Source organism: Oncorhynchus tshawytscha, linkage group LG09 (assembly GCF_018296145.1).
Source record: "Oncorhynchus tshawytscha isolate Ot180627B linkage group LG09, Otsh_v2.0, whole genome shotgun sequence".
Classification (NCBI taxonomy): Eukaryota; Metazoa; Chordata; class Actinopteri; order Salmoniformes; family Salmonidae; genus Oncorhynchus; species Oncorhynchus tshawytscha.
This window is the reverse complement of record NC_056437.1, coordinates 19,548,400-19,565,040: the sequence shown is the minus strand read 5'-3', so window position 1 is coordinate 19,565,040 and position 16,641 is coordinate 19,548,400. Positions and strand designations below refer to the sequence as shown.

The following is a 16,641-nucleotide window of genomic DNA, read 5'->3' as shown; positions in this document are numbered from 1 at the left end:
AATCTCCCTCAATCTGGGGCTCCACGCAAGATCTCACCCTGTGGGGTCAAAATGTTCACAAGAACAGTGAGCAAAAATCCCAGAACCACACGGGGGGACCTAGTGAATGACCTGCAGAGAGCTGGGACCAAAGTAACAAAGCCTACCATCAGCAAGGGCATTGAAGATGAAACGTGGCTGGGTCTTTCAGCATGACAATGATCCCAAACACACCGCCCGGGCAACGGAATGGCTTCGTAAGAAGCATTTCAAGGTCCTGGAGTGGCCTAGCCAGTCTCCAGATCTCAACCCCATAGAAAATCTTTGGAGGGAGTTGAAAGTCTGTGTTGCCCAGCAACATCCCCAAAACATCACTTCTCTAGAAGAGATCTGCATGGAGGAATGGGCCAAAATACAAGCAACAGTGTGTGAAGACTTACAGAAAACATTTGACCTCTGTCATTGCCAACAAAGGGTATATAACAAAGTATTGAGATAAACTTTTGTTATTGACCAAATACTTATTTTCCACCATAATTTGCAAATAAATTCATTAAAAATCCTACAATGTGATTTAAAAAAAAAAAAAAATCTAATTTTGTCTGTCATAGTTGAAGTGTACCTATGATGAAAATTACAGGCCTCTCATCTTTTTAAGTGGGAGAACTTGCACAATTGGTGGCTGACTAAATACTTTTTTGCCCCACTGTAGGTCTGTAGCAGTTTGGGTCTAGAGTGTCACCCCCTTTGAAGAGGGGGATGACCGCGGCAGCTTTCCAATCTTTGGGAATCTCAGACGATACGAAAGAGATGTTGAACAGGCTAGTAATAGGGGTTGCAACAATTTCGGCAGATAATTTTAGAAAGAGAGGGTCCAGATTGTCTAGCCCGGCTGATTTTGCAGCTCTTTCAGAACATTGGCTATATGGATTTGGGTAAAGGAGAAATGGTGGGGGCTTTGGTGGGTTGATGTGGAAGGTGCCGGGCAGTTGACCGGGGTAGGGGTAGCCATGTGGAAAGCATGGCCAGCCGTAGAGAAATGCTTATTAAAATTCTCAATTATAGTGGATTTATCGGTGGTGACAATGTTTCCTAGCCTCAGAGCAGTGGGCAGCTGGGAGGAGGTGCTCTTATTCTCCATGGACTTTACAGTGTCCCAGAACTTTTTTGAGTTTCTGTTTGAAAAAGCTTGCCTTAGATTTTCTAACTGCCTGTTTATATTTGTTCCTAACTTCCCTGAAAAGTTGCATATCACGGGGGCTATTCGATGCTAATGCAGAACACCACAGGATGTTTTTGTGCTGGTCAAGGGCAGACAGGTCTGGCGTGAACCAAAGACTATATCTATTCCTAGTTCTACATTTTTTGAGAGGGTCATGCTTATTTAAGATGGTGAGGAAGGCACTTTTAAAGAATAGCCAGGCATCATCTACTGACGGGATGAGGTCAATGTCATTCCAGGTTACCCCGGCCAGGTCGATTAGAAAGGCCTGCTCGCAGAAGTGTTTCAGTGAGCGTTTGACAGTGATGAGGGGTGGTCATTTGGTTGCAGACCCATTACGAATGCAGGCAAATGAGGCAGTGATCTCTGAGATCTTGATTGAAAACAGCAGAGGTGTATTTGGAGGGTGAATTAGTTAGGATGACATCTATGTGGGTGCCCGTGTTTACTGATTTGGGGTTGTACCTGATAGGTTCATTGATAATTTGTGTGAGATTGAGGGCATCAAGCTTAGTTTGTAGGATGGCCGGGGTGTTAAGCATGCCCCAGTTTAGGTCACCTAGTAGCACGAGCTCAGAAGATAGATGGGGGACAATCAGTTCACATATGGTATCGAGGGCACAGCTGGGGGCAGAGGGAGGTCTATAACAAGCGGCAACAGTGAGAGACTTGTTTCTGGAAAGGTGAATTTTTAGAAGTAGAAGCTCAAATTGTTTGGGTACAGACTTAGCCTGCAGAGTTCTGTATTACTTTCTATCTTTGCAGTAGATTGCAACACCGCCCCCTTTGGCAGTTCTATCTTGGCGGAAAACTTTATAGTTAGCTATGGAGATTTCAGGGTTTTTGGTGGTTTTCCTAAGCCAAGATTCAGACACGGCTAAGATATCTGGGTTGGCAGAGTGTGCTAAAGCAGTGAGTAAAACAAACTTAGGGAGTAGGCTTCTAATGTTAACATGCATGAAACCAAGGCTTTTACGTTTACAGAAGTCAACAAATGAGAGCACCTGGCGGGTGGGAGTGGAGCTAGGCACTGCAGGACCTGGATTAACCTCCACATCACCAGAGGAGAAGTAGGATAAGGGTACGGCTAAAGACTATACGAACTGGCCGTCTAGCACGTTCAGAACAGAGAGTAAAAGGAGCAGGTTTCTGGGCACGATAGCATAGATTCAAGGCATAGTGTACAGACAAAGGTAAGGTAGGATGTCAAATCAAATTTTATTTGTCACATACACATGGTTAGCAGATGTTAATGCGAGTGTAGCGAAATGCTTGTGCTTCTAGTTTCGACAATGCAGTAACAACCAACAAGTAATCTAACTAACAATTTCAAAACTACTGTCTTATACACAGTGTAAGGGGATAAAGAATATGTACATAAAGATATATGAATGAGTGATGGTACAGAGCAGCATAGGCAAGATACAGTAGATGGTATCGAGTACAGTATATACATATGAGATGAGTATGTAAACAAAGTGGCATAGTTAAAGTGGCTAGTGATACATGTATTACATAAGGATGCAGTAGATGATATAGAGTACAGTATATACGTATGCATATGAGATGAATAATGTAGGGTATGTAACATTATATTAGGTAGCATTGTTTAAAGTGGCTAGTGATATATTTTACATCATTTCCCATCAATTCCCATTATTAAAGTGGCTGGAGTTGAGTCAGTGTCAGTGTCAGTGTGTTGGCAGCAGCCACTCAATGTTAGTGGTGGCTGTTTAACAGTCTGATGGCCTTGAGATAGAAGCTGTTTTTCAGTCTCTCGGTCCCAGCTTTGATGCACCTGTACTGACCTCGCCTTCTGGATGATAGCGGGGTGAACAGGCAGTGGCTCGGGTGGTTGTTGCCCTTGATGATCTTTATGGCCTTCCTGTAACATCGGGTGGTGTAGGTGTCCTGGAGGGCAGGTAGTTTGCCCCCCGGTGATGCGTTGTGCAGACCTCACTACCCTCTGGAGAGCCTTACGGTTGTGGGCGGAGCAGTTGCCGTACCAGGCAGTGATGCAGCCCGCCAGGATGCTCTCGATTGTGCATCTGTAGAAGTTTGTGAGTGCTCTTGGTGACAAGCCGAATTTCTTCAGCCTCCTGAGGTTGAAGAGGCGCTGCTGCGCCTTCTTCACGATGCTGTCTGTGTGAGTGGACCAATTCAGTTTGTCTGTGATGTGTATGCCGAGGAACTTAAAACTTGCTACCCTCTCCACTACTGTTCCATCGATGTGGATAGGGGGTGTTCCCTCTGCTGTTTCCTGAAGTCCACAATCATCTCCTTAGTTTTGTTGACGTTGAGTGTGAGGTTATTTTCCTGACACCACACTCCGAGGGCCCTCACCTCCTCCCTGTAGGCCGTCTCGTCATTGTTGGTAATCAAGCCTACCACTGTTGTGTCGTCCGCAAACTTGATGATTGAGTTGGAGGCGTGCGTGGCCACGCAGTCGTGGGTGAACAGGGAGTACAGGAGAGGGCTCAGAACGCACCCTTGTGGGGCCCCAGTGTTGAGGATCAGCGGGGTGGAGATGTTGTTGCCTACCCTCATTGGAGGTAAACCGAGGCATTGAGTAATGAAGAGTGAGATATAGCTTGTTTAGCTGGAGCTAAACAAGCTAGCAGCTAGTAGACCAGGGCAAGCTAGCAGTTAGCAAGGGCTAGCAGTTAGCAGACCGGGCAGGCAAGCTAGCAGTTAGCAGACCTGGTTAGCAAGGGCTAGCAGTTAGCAGACCGGGTTAGCAAGCAAGCAGATAGCAGGGGCTAGAGAGTTAGCCTTTGGGGGGCGTCGCGATGGGGGTAAGTCTGTTTTTGCCTCTTTGTGCAGTGACGTCGATAGACCAGTCGTGGAATTAGTAGGGTTCCAAGTAGCTCTACGTAGCTTGCAGGCCGATATTGTAGCTCAGGAGTATGCTTCCGTGGTAGCACAGGAGCCCTGGCCGGGCTAGCTTCAGTTAGCTGGCTAGCTTCAGTTGAGAGATTCCAGATCCGAAGTAAATATAAATACTTCAGGAAAAAAAGCAGATCCACGCCACATTGGGTGAGGCGGGTTGCAGGAGAGTATTTAGATGAGGTTTAGCAAAATATTTTAAAGGATATGCGACGAAAAATATGTAAAATGATATATACAAGGGACACGACAGGACAAGGACGTCTGACTGCTACGCCATCTTGGATCAAATACTGCTTCACAGTCCCCGCTGTTCCATAAGGTGTTTTATTTATTTTAAATCTAATTCTACTGCTTGCGTCAGTTGATGTGGAGTAGAGTTCCATGTAGTCATGGCTCTATGTACAGTCGTGGCCAAAAGTTTTGAGAATGACACAAATATTAATTTCCACAAAGTTTGCTGATTCAGTTTCTAGATATTTTTGTCAGATGTTACTATGGAATACTGAAGTATAATTACATTACATCATCATTCTTTGCTGCCCTTCTTGACACCAGGCCATCCTCCAATAGTCTTTGCCTCACTGTGTGTGCAGATGCACTCACACCTGCCTGCTGCCATTCCTGAGCAAGCTCTGTACTGGTGGTGCCCCGATCCCACAGCTGAATCAACTTTAGGAGAGGTCCTGGTGCTTGCTGGACTTTCTTGGGTGCTCTGAAGCCTTCTTCACAACAATTGAACCGCTCTCATTGAAGTTCTTGATGATCTGGCCCAGCTCATGGTGCAGCACTTCTTCCGGATCCATGGACTTCCGGTTGACATGGTCTCCGATCGCAGCCCTCAGTTCTCGTCCCGGTTCTGGAAGGCGTTCTGCACCCTCAATGGGTCATTGGCCAGCCTGTCATCCCCAGTCTAACGGCCAGTTGGAGTGAGCCAATCACCACCTGGGGCCAGCCACATTTGTGGGTGGAATACACCCGCCACACCCTACCCTGCTCGGCCACTGGTCTCTTGCCCTTTGGGTGTTCCTTGGGATATCAGCCCCCACTCTTCCCTGAGCAAGAGGAAGAAGTCAGCATACCCTTTGCTCAGATGTTCGTCCGCCGCTGTCGTCGTAGCTGGAAGAGAGCCCGGTCCGCTCTTCTCAAGACCATCTCCAGATATTACTGACCTCTTTCTGCCCTTGACCTGCCCTTTGCCTGCCCCCTGTGTTAAAATAAACCTTCTGAGATTCTAACTATCCACTTCCTGTGTCTGCATCTGGGTCTTACCCTGAGTCGTGATAATTTCCTTTAATAAAAGGTAGGCCTATGGCATACATACCCCCTAAATTCGAGTGTTGGATATAACCTAACAGCCCTTCACTGATATGGAGGTAGGCTATTTAAGGAGTGCATGGTGGGTGGAGAAATTGACCACAAATCTAAAGTCTAATTTCATCTTTCAAACAGGTAGGCCTACCTCTTTTTTCTTAAAAAGGAAGAAATGGGCTCCAACACAAAGCCATCTTGTTGTTAGTAAAGTTTAATTAAAATGAAGACATTGAAATGAATTATGCCTACTCAAATGTGCCTAATTTCAGCACCATGAGCTGCCGTTTTCCGGTTGATTGCGCTGAGGCTGCTGCTTCAAGTTTCAGCCACACAATGTAAGTTACTCGAATCTGGCTTATTGTGAAGTCAATAACTGATACATACATTATGGGCAAGAAACATACTGTTTTTAATCAAATCAATTATAGTAGCAAGCTATCAAATTGTACCTCCGGTCCTTCCGATCTTCGCGCGCTCCTCAAACTGAACATAGTCTTTTGTAACGCTATTCAACTCTTAGGTCTGTAACCTGCTGGTTTTCTGTTCTACCTGATAATTAACTGCACCCACCTAAATCAGTCCCTGATTAAAGGGCAACAATGAAAAAACGCAGTTGAACTGACTTCGAGGTCCAGAGTTGAGTTTGAAGGGGCTATAGGCTAGTCCGTCCGCGCACCGTTTAGGGAAGAAGCATTTGAGTCTCCTGTACTGCCAAGGTAGGCCTACACAGCACAGCCATTGGTTAGGCAGCACACAAACATGCTTATGATCAGCAAGAGCAGAGACGACCGGGAATCAGGGTTGGAATTTCCATTACAGTGTGTAATGCATCCTAGTTTTATTTATACCATCCCACCAGCTATCCCACAAATATACCTTTGCCCCGTGCTTCTCCGAGCATGTACTTTGTAGCCTATTGGCTATGGATCATTTGATTGAGCTCACACTAAATAGCCTATCGGTGCACTTGATATTACGTGCTCGGCGGAGAATCAGAGGTGAGGGGCGGCATCGGACACAAATGGATATTTAGCCTAATAAGCAACTAATTCTAAAACTAACTCTAAAATGAGAAATATTGAAATGTCATCAAGTACAAATTACATGACTCTCCACTGGACTAGATTGAAAAAATATGAATCCCTCCCCTTGACTGAAATTGAAAAAGCATGACCCTCCCCCATTTCCTCCAGGTAAACATTCCGTTAATCTCGATCCATTCCTTAAAATAAAAATATATAATCAGTTGAGGTCCAGATTTGATAAAATGTAAAGTAATTGCTAGAAAATATTGGGGAAATTCAGCGTTTTATTAATTGCAGTATTAGAGTATACCACAGGGTGTCACTAGTGTCTTGCAATCCTTAAATCTAGTATAGGGTGCACTGTAGCCTAGACCTACAGAAACAGCGGTGATACGTATACTTGTTTTCTCCAATGCAGAATAATAATATTGACATCCGTTGTTAAAGACTTTTAAGTCTTTATTTAATGGTTATTCGTGCATTGCATTTTCTCACTCTCAATTGATAGCCTATGCCCAGACAGCATATACCGATGCTTGAATTAAAATCAATACCAGACCGTTACCAATAAGCATTTGATAATAGTATAGCCGGTGAAACAATATCCCAATAAAGACATGTACAATTCTGTTGAGGATGTCATACAGAGACAAAAAGTCCCCATATGTATTTATATTAAAATAGTTAAAGTCTTGAGTGTTCTCAATATTGATCTAATTAGGCTACAAAAGCACAAACACACGCATACAGACACGTGCTACATTTTAATCCAGGAGCACATAAATGACAACGTTTGGCCTACTATTTGGCCTTGTTGAATTTATAATAGATAATGGAGTATTACCCATATTTAGGTCTATCTATGGCTTAATGCAGAGCCATATATTTAGATACATGGCTAAATGCATATCTCAATAAACTATGCAGCTTCTTTATCCATTAAAATGTTATTTGTCACATGCGCTGAATACAACAGGTGTAGTAGACCTTACAGTGAAATGCTTTAGCCTACAATTCATGTGAATGAATATGGATGGATAAACTACATTTGGATCTAGTAGTCTATGTCACATGATGAGCAACAAACTAAAACTGGACAGTTTTATCTCCATCTCTTCCTTCAAAGACTCAGTCATGGACACTCTTACTGACAGTTGTGTCTTCTTCTCGTGATGTATTGTTATCTCTAACTTCTTGCCTTTGTGCTGTTGTCTGTGCCCAATAATGTTTGTACTATGTTGTGTTGCTACCATGTTGACGTCATGTTGCATTGCAACCATGCTGTGTTCTCGTGTGTTGCTGCCATGCTATGTTGTTTTCTTAAGTCTCTCTTTATGTAGTGTTGTGGTGTCTCTTGTCGTGATGTGTATTTTGTCCTATATTTTTATTCCTATTTTTATTCCTGTCCCTTTATCTAAAAAAATTGTTGTAGAATGGACTCGATTGATTCGGTTCCTTTTGTGTTTAATAGCGGTTCGGATTGCAACTGTTTGAACGTGCAAATCAAAGCTATGATGGCCAGCCAATGAGGACACACTCCTAAATCCTGTTGGCTCTTGCACTTCACACACTGCGTACGTCACCGTCGGATTACCCAATCGCAACATAAACACCTCATCTACTTTCTGTTTACTCTCAAAGTTTTTACTTTTGCGGCGAAAGACACACGAAAGTGATGATAATGTTTTATTATCTTAAAGATCGTCTTATGCATCGGAATGAAAGGGTAGCTTTTTATCTATAGATTTCAAACATTCAACAATATCAATTTCTCTAAAGCAGTCTGCCCAAACCAGTGAGGACAACTTCGGAAATTCATCCTATTTGAACAACTTCATTCCCAAGATTTACAAGGTTGATGAAGCGGTGTTATCCCTGTAATAATAACTTTTGAATCTGCGAAATTAATCTGGGATTTCATTTTGCCATGTTTTAGTTTTAAAACAGGACATTTCCATTTTAGATAGACCATTTTTAAGGCGTGCACATTTTGAAGATTTGGGCTAATATAGGCCTACCCCAAAGGAAACGTGTATTGTGTTGTCTGTTGGTCGATTTGAGCAAAACTTTGCATTATTAGGCTTCTTGAGAGCGTGAGCATTGAGGATATTTTTTTGACTAAACCATCACATTTACCTAGTCTCGGTTATGTTAGCAGTGGGGCAGATGGACGGGTCCCGACAGAGCGCTTTCCTCCTAAGCACCGCACCTTTAGCGGCTCTGCATAGCATGACGGAGATGAAGACCCCACTCTACCCAGCCTACACATTATCTTCCACCGGTCCGGCCTCTTCTACCTCACCTACTGCCACCTCTCCAAACCCCGGTGGCATTCCGATGTCCTCACCGGGGATCAAAACATCCTCCGGAATGTCATCGCTCGGATCGCTCCATCAATGCATTGCGCTAGGCACACCTCATGGAATAAACGACATCCTCAGTCGTCCTTCGGTCCTTGCCCCAGGAGCTGCTGCTGCCGTTGCTGCGTCCTCTTCTGCCGGCATCTTGTCCGGACTGCCCCGCTTCAGTAGCTTGAGCCCCCCGCCACCCCCTGGACTCTACTTCAGCCCCAGTGCTGTGGCAGTGGCTCGCTACCCCAAGCCCTTGACAGACCTTCCAGGCAGGACCCCGATATTCTGGCCAGGAGTCATGCAAAGCCCACATTGGAGAGACGCCAGATTCGCATGTTCACCGCGTAAGTTACTAGTCCACGTTTTTGAGCTATCTGAACTTCAATTTATCGTATTTTGATGCATGATGTAGGCCTATAGCTGGAGGGGTTATTAATTATTCCCCCAGTAGCCTATGATATTTCATCCTAAAAACTGAAGCAGATCTGACTTGAATGTTTAGCTGAAATGTGAATTAAAATTGACTAACAAAGGCTTATTTTATAACAGCTCAAATTAAGTTGATTGTGATATTATAATGAGAATAGCCTAACAGTAGGCCCATCCCAACATCAAATACATGTTAATAGCCTAATATTGGCACTTTATATCAATGCATAACAATAGGCGACATTTCCTTTAATGAATTAGAAGCTTTATGTTTTACATTTTCAGATCAAAATTCTATACTGCTTGACAAAGATGGAAAAAGAAAGCACACACGTCCCACCTTCTCTGGACAGCAAATATTTGCCCTAGAAAAGACTTTTGAACAAACGAAATATCTGGCTGGACCGGAGCGAGCACGACTGGCCTACTCGCTGGGAATGACAGAGAGCCAAGTAAAGGTAAGACATATTTTGAAATAGTCTTTATAAAGTCCAATAAGATGTATAATATTGTTTAATAAGTAACCTAGTTAACCTGTCACTAAGGAGGAGCACAAAGGCCTCTTGCATAGTCTCTTCTACTCAATTAGAATTTGTCTCACGCTTTCCATCAAAGTGCCTCATGCATTTTAGACAGTAATGTTTCTTTCGTTTCAATATTCATAAATAGATAGATATCGCCTACACTTAAAGTCGAATAACAGTTGTCAAACAAATCTAAATTAAAATGACTGTATTGCATTTAATAATACATCTTTAAAGATAATTCGTAAATAATTGTTGTCATATTCACAACTATAAATATTTCTAAAATATTAGTATGTATAACTAATAAATTAATAATACATTACACTATAATTTAACCAGACAACTTGTTAATTTATGTCATGGAAATGTGGAAATAATGGTAGCAAAGTCTTGCACAGCAGTATATAGAAAATGTGCATGTTTGCAAACAACATGGAAGGAGGCAAATTAAACCTATGTTTTATCTTTAGAAAAATATTGAGTCCCTTTTTCTGAATGCATTATTAGAATGACATACCTATTATTATCTGTTGACTTCACGTGACTTAGACGTATGCCCTTTTCCTTTGGCAGGCCAAGGCTACATTCATTATTTGTAAATGTCTGGTTGTTAATCAATATCTTTGCAATAGAGTCATGTGTAATCATATTATTTGTTTTTTTCTTGTAATCAACGAATATTAACCTTTTAGGTGTGGTTTCAAAACCGAAGAACGAAATGGAGAAAACGCCACGCGGCTGAGATGGCTTCGGCAAAGAAGAAGCAGGATTCGGAGACGGAGAGGCTGAACGGGGCCTCGGAGAATGAAGAGGACGATGATGATTATAACAAGCCGTTGGACCCTAACTCAGACGACGAGAAAATAACACAATTACTGAAAAAACACAAACCAAACTCCTCACTCCTTATTAATACATCAGAAAACGACAGTTCGTAGACAGACACGGGGAAAAAATACGTTTGATGAAACATTTAATCGTGGAACTGGTGCAGGTTGTGTCCCTTTTTTCGTCAACATTTTTAAATGAATAAGTTTGCACGAGGACGGAGGATCAAAGGAATAGACGCAATTGTGTAGTCTGGAACAGTGGCCAAAACATGGACACAATTTATAGAAGTTTGAACATTACGAAGATGATACTTACATGTAAATAGAAACGTGAGTTGTAATCAATAGAAATTATATTACTGTGAATATTTATGTGTAAAAAACGTTTTTTGTGTGTATAGAAAGCACTGCTGAGTCTCTTCCTCTTAGTTGTTCTGACGTCTGACATCGTTACAGCTTTGTCAATTGCAAAAAGCATAGCCTATATTTTCATGTTTAGTTTTGTTTTTGAAACTTGACATATACATTGCATTTCATAGTGAAGTAATAAGATCCACCTGTTTGTAGGGCCCAATTTTCAACCATTAGGGCTTCCAAAAAAATATCAGAACAAGCCTAACAGGCATCCCCATTGGTTCTGTGGACTAGAAGAATCGTTTTTATATATATATATATTTACAAAATAAAGGGAAATTAAATTAGCCACATATTTTAAGTGTAAAGAATACCGGTTGGGACGCAATTGAAGTACATTTGTAAAATAAATGCACATTGTGTGTTTCTCTAATGGTAAAATGGTTTCCCCTCACACTTGACTTAATTTATATAATATTTTAAGTTTGTAACAGTGATTGAATCCTGCAAAAATGTGTATCGCGGGTTCATATGTAATGCACATTTAAAAAAAAAAAAAAAAAAGATAGGTAAGATTAACGTTGCTTTACTCTGGATATACATAAAACAATTCAATTGCGTTCTTGGCAGTAATCACCTGATGGAGGACATAAAGGGGGAAAGAAGCATAGGAGGAAGCTCAAGTATTTGATTTGATTTCGTTTTATTTTATCTACCTATGAATTTCTATTTGTGCACGCTAACGAAAGACACCTGAATGTATAATATGAATATGTAAATACATCATATTTGGAGATATGATGGTTACTATTCATCTTATTTGAGGGGTTATCTTTCTTAGCAGGGCGACGTAAAGTGGTTTTCTATTTGTTTATGCAAACATTTCATATGTATGTATGATGATTATGGTAATTATGATTATTATTGATGATGATTACATTATGCCACTATTCCTTCCAAGACATGCGATGATATAGGAACATCTATTGTTGCCTATAACCAAGCTATAACAACAACAATAATGATTATTATTATTTATAATTATTAATATTTATAATAAAACTATAATAGCATCCACTCTCCAGTGCTTTTATAAAAAATATTCTGCCCACTTTCCCTAGATTACTGAATCACAAAATAGAATTTCGAATCGAATAAGTAAGCCTTGACCACAGAGGGTCTGACTAGTAGCCTATTGTCTTGCATTTACAGCATCGCATATCGTCGATATTAATGAATTCAAATTGTGTATCTGGCTGAAATTGTTCTTTTTGTGATGGGGTGAAGATATATTCGATGAGCAGAATGTGTTTCAACAGTCACAGTTAAAACATGGCCTGAAAAGTTCATAATTAATTTATCTGGCGCGGAATCTAGAAAATTCATTCTGCAGTGTCTGTGCGTCTACAGATTCGCGTGATTACATCAGCATGTTATTTAAAATTGGAAATCCCTCAACCGATGTACAAACAGATCCAGTAAATATTTAATTGATCAGATGTGGATCGAAGATGCGGTTTTCACCAGGCATAGAAGACTCACTGTTGGTAAATACTGGATTTAAGACTTTAGTGAGCAGAGTCTGTGAATAGTGTCATCAAAATGTGGTCTTTATGATAGGTCTAGAGACAAATGATAATTTCTAAATCTAATCTGCAGTTGTATTGTTCATTTGCAATATAGTAGGCCTAATAGCAGGCCTACATCTATACAATGACAATTTTGAGAAGAAAAAAAAGTCTGTTCATGAAACTGAAAGAATACAACGATTTCTCAGATAGATATGATTTCGAATGCAGAAATTGTTAGTTGCTCCAACGTAAGCCTCTACGAAGTACTTGCTACCAGACAGAAGGACCTGTAGCTTATGGATGATACAGTACACTACTGAGGGCAGTCACGCAGTAAAAAGGCTTGTAGACTTGAAAGGTATGCGCACCAGTAGAGTCTGCTATTTGTATCATCACTTTATTCCGGGTAGGCCTTCATTGACTTTCCTAGTTAAATAAAGGTTAATATATATATATATATATATATATTCCTAATAGGCTACTTGAGGCAGAATGTCAGATAAAAATAGATGTATTGAAATCCTGCAGTTGTGCTACATCTTCAAGAGAACGTGGACAGAGTGACAACTTCAGCCCAAATACACTGCCACCACATTTTTAACACGATGTTGATTGATACAAGTAGACTGCAAAAGCCGACAACTATGATTTGTCTGTCTCAAACGAGAAATATTATTGTGGCATATTTAAGAACATATTTTAGAATTGAACTCCTGTGTATATTTGATGCCATTTATTAACAGCACTAGAGCATAACAAGAATGCAATAGTTCCAACCTTCATGTTTCAGTTTCACGCATGCACCTCTCCAAGTATTATAGGCCTACTTTTACAGATGTCCGGTCGTGTTGGCGGAATAGTCAAATAAAAACTGCACAGGTAAACATGGTTTTATATTTTCACTGAAATTATGTCACGGTCCAATGACAATACCATGAAGACGTGAAACATCCGGGCCGTTCAAGAGTCGTCACTAGTTACCACAGCTACAAGCCATAAACCCCGCTTATTTCGACAATTTCTCTTATTAAAATGTGATTTTAAATATAAGTGGATCTAGCAAGTGACATCAATAAGGCATCATAGCTTTCAACTGGATTCACCTGGTCAGTTTGTCATGGAAAGAGCAGGTGTTCTTAATGTTTTGTATAATTGGTGTATATGTAAACTCAGCAAACAAAGAAACGTCCTTTCACTGCCAACTGCGTTTATTTTCAGCAAACTTAACATGTGTAAATATTTGTATGACTATAACAAGATTCAACAACTGAGACATAAACTGAAAAAGTTCCACAGACATGTGACTAACAGAAATGGAATAATGTGTCTCTGAACAAAGGGGGGTCAAAATCAAAAGTAACAGTAAGTATCTGGTGTGGCCACCAGCTGCATTAAGTACTGCAGTGCATCTCCTCATCATGGACTGCACGAGATTTGCCAGTTCTTGCTGTGAGATGTTACCCCAGTCTTCCACCAAGGCACATGCAAGTTCCTGGACATTTCTGGGGGGAATGGCCCTACCCCTCACCCTCCAATCCAACAGGTCCCAGACGTGCTCAATGGGATTGAGATCCGGGCTCTTCGCTGGCCATGGCAGAACACTGACATTCCTGTCTTGCAGGAAATCACACACAGAATGAGCAGTAGAACTGGTGGCATTGTCATGCTGGAGGGTCATGTCAGGATGAGCCTGTAGGAAGGGTACCACATGAAGGAGGAGAATGTCTTCCCTGTAACGCACATCGTTGAGATTGCCTGCAATGACAACAAGCTCAGTCCGATGATGCTGTGACACACCGCCCCAGACCATGACGGCCCTCCACCTCCAAATCAATCCCGCTCCAGAGTACAGGCCTCGGTGTAATGCTCATTCCTTCAACGATAAACGCGAATCAGACCATCTCCCCTGGTGAGACAAAACCGCGACTCGTCAGTGAAGAGCACTTTTTGCCAGTCCTGTCTGGTCCAGCGACGGTGGGTTTGTGCCCATAGGCGACGTTGTTGCCGGTGATGTCTGGTGAGGACCTGCCTTACAACAGGCCTACAAGCCCTCAGTCCAGCCTCTCTCAGCCTATTGCAGACAGTCTGAGCACTGATGGAGGGATTGTGCGTTCCTGGTGTAACTCGGGCAGTTGTTGTTGCCATCCTGTACCTGTCCTGCAGGTGTGAAGTTCGGATGTACTGATCCTGTGCAGGTGTTGTTGCACATGGTCTGCCACTGCGAGGATGATCAGCTGTCCGTCCTGTCTCCCTGTAGAGCTGTCTAGGCGTCTTACAGTACGGCCATTGCAATTTATTGCCCTGGCCACATCTGCAGTCCTCATGCCTCCTTGCAGCATGCCTAAGGCACATTCATGCAGATGAGCAGGGATGAGCATCTTTCTTTTGGTGTTTTTCAGAGTCAGTAGAAAGGCCTCATTAGTGTCCTAAGTTTTCATAACTGTGACCTTAATTGCCTACTGTCTGTAATCTGTTAGTGTCTTAACGACCGTTTCACAGGTGCATGTTCATTAATTGTTTATGGTTCATTGAACGAGCAAGGGAAACAGTGTTTAAACCCTTTACAATGATCTGTGAAGTTATTTGGATTTTTACAAAGGATTTATTATTATCTCTGTTGCCATGCACCTGCAAAACGTTTGCTCAGATGTGCGAGTGCCTTTTGAATGACGAATTATCTTTGAAAAACAGAGTCCTGAAAAAGGGATGTTTCTTTTTTTGTTGAGTTTCTACATATATATATATATATATATATATATATATATATATATATATATATATATATAAATAAATTCTAGCCATCACTGATTCATTTTCAATTGGTTTTGTCTTGTCTTCCTTCACACCTGATTCCAATCCCATCAATTGCATGTTGTGTATTTAACCCTCTGTTTCCCCTCATGTCCTTGTCGGATATTCTTTTATTGTATGTGATTGTGCTAGTATGTGTTGGTGTGCGACAGGTTTTGTACCCACTTTGTTATTTTTTATATATTTAAATTTTTGGAGTTTGGTCAGCATTTATTAAGCGACTCCGTATATACCAAGTTTGTTCTCCTGCGCCTGACTTCCCTGCCACCAACACGCACCCATTACACCACCCTTTGCCTTGATGACAGCTTTGAACACTCTTGGCATTCTCTCAACCAGCTTCACGAGGAATGCTTTTCCAACAGTCTTGAAGGAGTTCCTACATATGCTGAGCACTTGTTGGCTGCTTTTCATTCACTCAACTCATCCCAAACCATCTCAATTGGTTTGAGGTCGGGTGATTGTGGAGGCCAGGTCATCTGATGCAGAACTCCATCACTCTCTTTCTTGGTAAAATAGCCCTTGCACAGCCTGGAGGTGTGTTTTGAGTCATTGTCCTGTTGAAAAACAAATGATAGTCCCACTAAGCCATACCAGATGGGATGGCGTATCGCTGCATAATGCTGTGGTAGCCATGCTGGTTAAGTGTGCCTTGAATTCTAAATAAATCACTAACAGTGTCACCAGCAAAGCACCCCCACACCATCACACCTCCTCCTCCATGCTTCAGGGTGGGAACCACACATGCGGAGATCATCTGTTCACCTACTCTGCTTCTCACAAAGACATGGAGGTTGGAACTTAAATTTGGACTCATCGACCAAAGGACAGATTTCCACCTGTCTAATGTCCATTGCTCGTGTTTCTTGGCCCAAGCAAGTCTTCTTATTATTGATGTCCTTTAATAGTGGTTTCTTTGCAGCAATTTGACCATGGAGGCTTGATTCACTCAGTCTCTTCTGAACATTTGATGTTGAGATGTGTCTCTTGCTTGAACTCTGTGAAGCATTTATTTAGGCTGCAATCTGAGGTGCAGTTAACTCTAATGAACTCATCCTCTGCAGCAGAGGTAACTCTGGGTCTTCCATTCCTGTGGCGGTCCTCATAAGAGCCAGTTTCATCATAGCGCTTGATGGTTTTTGCGACTGCAGCTGAAGAAACTTGAAAAGTTCTTGAAATTTTCCAGATTGACTGACCTTCATGTCTTAAAGTAATTGACTGTCGTTTCTCTTTCCTTATTTGAGCTGTTCTTGCCATAATACGGACTTGGTCTTTTACCAAATAGTGCTATCTTCTGTATACTACTCCATAATATGGACTTGGTCTTTTACCAAATAGGGCT

General features: G+C 41.7%; 1 protein-coding gene across 1 annotated transcript; it reads left to right on the top strand.

Moving 5' to 3' along the window:
- The first annotated feature begins 7,901 nt into the window (after window positions 1-7,901).
- On the top strand, window positions 7,902-11,524 carry LOC112257520 (homeobox protein Nkx-6.1-like). Its single transcript, XM_024431151.2, has 3 exons — window positions 7,902-9,121; window positions 9,492-9,664; window positions 10,426-11,524. The coding sequence occupies exons 1-3, from the start codon at window positions 8,575-8,577 to the stop codon at window positions 10,669-10,671; spliced, it is 966 nt and encodes a 321-aa protein (XP_024286919.1). The 5' UTR covers window positions 7,902-8,574; the 3' UTR covers window positions 10,672-11,524.
- Window positions 11,525-16,641: the final 5,117 nt, after the last annotated feature.